At 34.5% G+C, this 7,171-nt stretch overlaps 1 protein-coding gene across 1 annotated transcript in view; it reads right to left on the bottom strand.

The window, feature by feature from the left end:
* Nucleotides 1-4,787: 4,787 nt before the first annotated feature.
* The window catches only part of Zpbp (zona pellucida binding protein), a 96,764-nt gene continuing 94,380 nt past the window's right edge, over nt 4,788-7,171 (bottom strand). The window contains 1 exon segment of the mRNA XM_013024382.1: nt 4,788-5,459. Within this exon segment, the coding sequence (XP_012879836.1) occupies nt 5,365-5,459 (95 nt within the window). The 3' untranslated portion in view covers nt 4,788-5,364.

Here is a 7,171-nt window from a genome sequence, read left to right as displayed (position 1 = left end):
ACTATGGAAGTACATAGATGAAAACATCTATGTACATTGAATATCATGATTGTATTTACCATTGTTCATAATGTCAGGTGACCCTATAGGCTTGAAACATTAATCTGTAAGTCTCATAGAGGGTTTTAACTTTTTCCTCATGTGAATAAAAGTTAAAATGAAGTACTCTGGGCCTAATAGCATTGTCACTGTGAGAACAGAAGGGGCCCTATGGATGGAGGAGCAGTGGAGCCTAAAGGGATACGTCTAGACACTCTTAAGCTACCACAGCAGACAGTACTGGAGTCAGGGCTCTCAGTAATGTGCAGCACAACCAAATCCTACCTGACACCCATCTTCAACTACTTACCTGGTAAATCAATTAACTTGGGGAAGTTCTTTAGTCATTTTGACTCAGTGATTCTTCATGAATGAGAATCACAATAATAAACTCAAGTTAGAAAAAATAAAATAAAAATATACATGAAGGTTTGTTTTTGTAGGTCATGAGGCTTGAACTCAGAGCCTAGGTGCTGTCCCTGAGCTGTTCTTGCTCATGGCTAGCACTCTACCACTTGAGTCACAGTGCCACTTCCAGATTTTTCTGTGATTTAGTTGGGGATAAGAGTCTCATAGACTTTTCTGCCTGTGTTAGCTTCAAACCTTGATCCTCAGATCTCAGGTTGCTGAGTAGCTTGGATTACAGGCATGAGCCACCAGAGCTTGGCTATATGGAAGATTTCATTGGAACCTTTTCATATAATAAATATTAAGTATTAATGTCAGCAATCCCATAGCATTATTATATGAAGAAAGTTCAACCTCAATAAAGGAACATGGGAAACTTCATTTATCAAATTAGCAATCTTTTGCTTTTGGCCAACACTGTAGTTTATACTAAAATGTCCTCTTGCTTGCTCAGTTGGCACTCTACTACTTGAGCCACATCCCCAAGTTAGACTTTTCTGGTTATTTTGGAGAGGGAATCTCACAGACTTTTCCACTTGGGCTGTCTTTGAACAGTGGATCTCTGATTGTAGCCTTCTGAGTAGCTAGGATTATAGATGTGAGCACCAGTGCCTGGCTGAATCAACAACTTAAAGAATGACACTAGCTGCTCACACCTATAATCCTATCTACCGAGTAGGCTGAGATCTGAGAGTTAAAGTTCAAAGTCAGATTGGGCAGGAAAACCTGTGAGACACTGATCTTCAATTAACTACCAGAAAAGCTGGAAATGGAGCTGTGGCTCAAAGCGGAGTGCTAGCTTTGAACAAAGAAGCTGAAACAGTTCTCAGGCCATGAGTTCAAGCCCCAGGACTGACCACACACACACACACACACACACACACACAAAAGAATGAAGTGCAATATGTACTCATATATATCATTGGTGTTACTGTAAATTGATTCAGATAGTGAAGAAATGATTTAGGAAATGCTCCAGAGGAAAATGCTTAGAAACAGCGAGACCTAGCAATTCTACTCTGAGTATTTAGCATTAAGATTTAAAACTACCACAGAATTTTCAGGAAGTTGTCAACTGTAATGCTACATATAACTGAAAATCTGGAAGCAACAAAATGGTCCAACAACTAGAAATGTTTGGCTGGGATAAATGAAATATTATAGTCATTAAAATTAAGTGACTAAACAGCATGGAAATACACATATATAACATTAAGGAAAATACCAGCTCCACAGCATAAATAAAAAATTCACACAATAGAAAAAAATTAAGAAAAGATATTGCTGGTATTTGGGTTATGATACTATTTGATGATTTCCCTTTCTATTTCCTGTTTTACTGATTCCCTATAATAGTAATGAGTGAATTAGGATTCTTTTAGCTTCTTTTAGAAAATCTAACACACTTAAATGAAATGACCTTTCCTATCTCAGGTGCCTAATAGCGCTGGTAAGCGCAGTGCAATGCAGATGCTCCGATATAGTCAAGGCAGTGTTTCAGGGCGATGTTTCCGTGACATCTCCACACCCACTTGTGCTATCTCCACCCATCCTGAATAGATAGCATTCTTCTAAAGACTGGTTCACTTCAAGAATGCAACAAAGTAGCAGCCAAAAACAAACAAACAAAAAAAGAATTATGCCCAATAGCAAGCAGACCTGTTGCCTTGTTAGGAAGCAGCAAGTTAGTAGTGGAGAGATAAGCAATAGTGTCTTTGCTAAGTTGCTACTACTTTAATTTTTCAAAGTATGCTATTGCTACCAAGATTTTTTTAAAGCCATTTATTTCAGTTAAGAAAATTTGGAGAACAGAAGGCATCAGAAACTCACATGTGATCTTTTTACACAGGACAAGCATTTATAAACATTTTGAAAAAAATCTAAACAATACAGGCAACATTATAATACAGCAGATATAAACATAAATAAAAATAAATCTGTATATCTACCTACCTATTCCCAATTCATTTCAAAATGTATTTTCCTGGCTCACTAACATTTCATATATGAAAAAAGCATCATTTTATTCAACTGTCTTAATTCCATTTTCATCATTTCTATAATGAACATCACTGAATAGAATATTTTACTAAATCTCTCATCTAGTTCCTTGGGATAATTTCCAATAACTTAAATTACTGTAGCAAACTTTTATATCTTGCTAAATAAATGCATATTAAATAATTGAGATAAAAATCCAATAAAACAGAAAATTAGAATCATATTTGCTTTGTAACACTAGAAGTCAATCAAAACAAAACATCAGTTCTTATAACTTTTTTGTTGTTGTTGTTGCTGTTTTGTTTTATTTTTTGATGGTGCTATGGCTTGAACTCAGAACCTGGGTGCTGTCCCTGAGCTTCTTTTCCTCAAGCCTAGTGCTCTATCACTTGAGCCACAGAGCTCCACTTCTGGCTTTTTCGTTAATTTATTGGAGATCAGAGTCTCGTGGACTTTCTTGCCCAGGCTGGCTTTGAACCATGATCTTCAGATCTCAGCCTTCTCAGTAGCTAGGATTATAGGTGTAAACCACTGGCACCTGGCTAGTTCTTATAATTTAAAAAAAAACATTTTGTGCAAATTAGGCATCACATAAATGTAAAATATTATTCTGATGCAAACAATGAAAACCAATTAAAAATACTCAGTGATTTATAATTTTTATCACATTTTCTTCACCTTCAGTGACATTCAACATTGTATACCCTATCTGTTATTGTAACAGAAGCAACTTTTGTCTTAATTGTATTTTTACTCTGAAGATTTAATTCATTACAAAAAAATTAAGCACCAAACTATGCTCTATAAGATGAAGCCATGAAACTGGGAATATTGTGTGCAACTATGGGAGGCAAATATATAAGAGCCAAAATAAATGTGGTAATACAATGGAACTTTGTTTCCCCCAAATACTTGGGCTTGAACTCAGTGTCTCATGCTCTTGTCTGGCTTCCTTGCTCATGGCTGGTGCCATGACTCTAACCATGTTTGTTGCCAGTTAATTGGAGGTGGGAAGTCTCCTGGACTTTTCTGCCTGGGCTGACTTTGAACCAAGATTTGTCATATCTCAGCCTCTTATGTACCTAGGATTACAGGTGTGAGCCATTACTGTATGGCTAAAACAAAGAACATTTAACTATGGTAAACAATAAAAAAATTATTATCTCCTTTTGGCATATTTTTGCTAATTGTTTTTTTTCTTATTCTGTCTTTGGTATTTTGTGGTTTCATTTAAAAGTCTGCATCTACAAGCTAAGAATGCTGAACTAGCTGTAATTACCCTTCCATCATTTGTCTGCTCTAAGCCCAGATCATCTGTGACTTTAGGACAAATTCTGATTTCCTGGACTTAACATGGCTATAATACCTCTGCTTCTGCTTTTTCTGGCTGAATAACTCTTGATCTGGAGTTGTTCATACCTCGGAAAAACATATCCTAAGTAAGTTATTACCTTGTTCATGTAACTGTACAGTATTTTTACAATAAAAAGACATATTTAAAATAAAAGACAAAAAATAAGCCAAAATTAAAAAAGAAAGAATATATTCATCATATTATATACTTAAGAAATTTGGTTAGCTTTGGAAAATTGCACCCAAATCTTAAGATGGAGGTTCAGGTCTCACTAAAAAATACACATGCTAATCACAATGGAAACAATGGCTCATCCAAACAATGTACAGTAGGTTACTTACCAGAAGAAAGCAGGCATATGTAAAACTTTTATGAAAGATATGAAAAAAATTACATCATCATGATTAAGGCTCATGGAGATTTAAAAAAAAAAAGAAAACCCATCAGGGCTTACAACAAAATACAGCTCTGGGTCACTTATATTGACTGTATAGTCTGTATGAGAATTCTGGGTTGATTGTCCACATGATAAAAAAACATGAGACTTAGCTATTAACTAGTCTATTTATATAAAGCATAATTCCAAATGTAAATCCTATTTAATTTCAAGATGTTGTTCAGCTGTGCCTAGATCTAACTTGTGTTATTTATATTTACCTTTACAAAGGTTTATGTTCTTCTAAGAAAGCAAATATTAAGAGCAAAACAAGGAATGCTACAGAAAGTAAAGGTCAATATAAATCAGTCAAAACTAAAAAGAAAAATCTGAGAAATTATTTATCTTCTTAATTACCCATCTACTTAATATAAATCATTTGTTAATTTATGAAAACGGAATGATTAGTCTAAAATGCTAAAATGTAACTTAAGACATTAACTGAAAGTATGAAATAACCACATAAAGCTAGGTACCAATGGCTCACACCTATAACTCTAGCTACTCAAGTGGCTGAGACCTGAAAGATTTCAACTCAAAGCCATCCTTGGCAGAAAAGTCCAAAGATTCATGTCCAGTTAACCAGTAAAATGCTGGACTGGTATGTAGCTCAAGTGACAAGGCTGAGCAGCACTAGCTGAGAGGACTTGAAGCCTTGAGTTCAAACCACAGTACCAAAAAAAAAAAGTTTAAACTAATTTATATTTAAAACATTAAAACTAGTTTTGAAAGGTCAAGATAGAATAACATAAAACTAAGTTTTATAAAATTGAATCAAAGGTAAAATGGAAATTGTTATAAAAGAATAGAGTGCCCTAAGTCTGTTAAATATGTGAAATTAAACTGGCTATTTTTTAAACCTCCTGACAAAGCTTTTGGGCTAATTTAATTCAACATATTTGAAACTATCATTATTATGCAATGATAAGGAGATATTTTTGAGTAATGTGGGTCTGGGAAGAAAGGATAAAGATGACAAGATGTTCATACAGTGTCTGATTAAAATGATGACACCATTTTTTTGGTAAAATCTGATTATTTAATTTTGGCATAATACTGACATTATATTTTAATATCAAAATATACTTTCGTGTTTAATAAACCACTTAGTAACAAAAGATTAAAGCTATACACAGGCTTTTGCTCCATATACCAGGCTGCTGTTGCACTGAAGGCAGTGAGTTCCATCACGGGGATTGAAAGATCCAGGGCTGCAGATCACTGGGAACAAAAAAATAAAATAAGTAAAAAAAGTTAGTAAAAAGTAAAAAAACAACAAAGTAATATTTCTGTCTTTTACCTGTTAATTTTACAAGGATGGTAAGCTGTCACAGACGATTCTTGTTTTAAATGTTTTTAATTATTTACTGAGGTAAAATTTACCACTTTTTAAAATATATCACTTTTTTTTTTTGGTTGGTCATAGGACTTGAACTCTGGGCCTGGGTGCTGTCCCTGAGCTCTTCAGCTCAAGGCTAGCGCTCTGCAACAGCATCACTTCTGGTTTTCTGGTGGTTAACTGGAGATAAAAGTCTCATGGACTTTCCTGTCCAGGCTGGCTTTGAACCACAATCCTCAGATCTCAGCCTCCCCGAGTAGGTAGGATTATAAGCGTGAGCCACTGGCGCTCAGCTCCTTACCACTTTTTAAGTGTTTCCTCCAGGAGAATACTCAGCTATACAATCAATCTCCAGAACCATTTTATCCTGCAAAACTGCAATGCTGAACCCATTAAGCAACTTCTGACCAAGAGGACAGCATCATTCTTTTTGTTTCTATGGATCTGATTAGTTAACGTTGTTCATGGAGGTAAAATCATATATAAAAAGTTTTAACTTTTCATTCTTTAGTCTGGTTCTGATCAAAGCTAAGTTTTAAAACAACTCTATGATCACATATTGCTAAGTTTAATGGCTGCAATAGCAGAAGTCATAAGAGGTCAATACCACAGGTACAGTCAAATATGTTGGGATCAGCTCATAACAACCATGAGTTGAGACAGCCTCAAATTTGCAAAGGGACTAGATCTTATTTCTAATAATATTCCAATTCCTAGTCCCCTTTCAACTACTTGTTAAATGTGTAAATTTTGAACATTAACACAACTCAGTCTGACTATCCCTCATATAAGGGCAATGCATATCCTGACTACATGGCCTAGCTATCTCTGCATGATAAAAGAAAAGCATAAATAAAACCAAGTTCAAATACTATTTGTTAAGGATTAATTTAGGAATTCCAGACAAGGCATTCAAGTCTTAAGTTCTACTTTCCTCATTTGTAAAACAGGTAAAACAATACAGCAAGCTCACCCCTGATGTTATATCCAAAAGAACTGAATACAAGGTATCTGAAAGATACCTACATACTTGTATTCCCATGATCCCTATACCATTATTACAGTAGCCAAGAGGTATCCACTTATACATGAGGGACTGACCACCTGTAAAATGCAATAGTTATCAGTCCTAAAAAGGGAAAATTTGTCATATGCTACAGCATAAATGAATGTGTTAAGTGAAATAAATCACAAAAAGATAAATATTCTACTTAGAAGAGATATCTAAAGTAGTCAAACTCATAGAAAGAAAAATTGTCTTTTTGCTTTTTGTCGGTTATGGGGCCTGAACTCTGTGCCTGGGAAAAATTGTCATTTTTTTAGGTGCTGGGAAGTGGGAAATGAGAAATTGCTAGTAAATAGATATAAATTTTCACTTCCAAGTTCTGTTTGCGTGTATATATATATATATATATATGCATACATATAAACAGCATATTTGTATATATATAAATATGTATATATATAAACAGTCCTAAAGAAACATTATAAAATTATTCACATATAACACATAAAAATACTGCATTTTTGAATAAACATAACCAAGTTGGCAAATATTTATTACCCTCTCCCCCCAAAAAAAATCACTGAGAGA

The sequence above is a fragment of the Dipodomys ordii genome, unplaced genomic scaffold, assembly GCF_000151885.1.
Source record: "Dipodomys ordii isolate 6190 unplaced genomic scaffold, Dord_2.0 Scaffold76, whole genome shotgun sequence".
In the NCBI taxonomy this organism is placed as follows: Eukaryota; Metazoa; Chordata; class Mammalia; order Rodentia; family Heteromyidae; genus Dipodomys; species Dipodomys ordii.
Note: the sequence above shows the minus strand (reverse complement) of the source record. Positions and strands in the feature narration are given on the sequence as shown.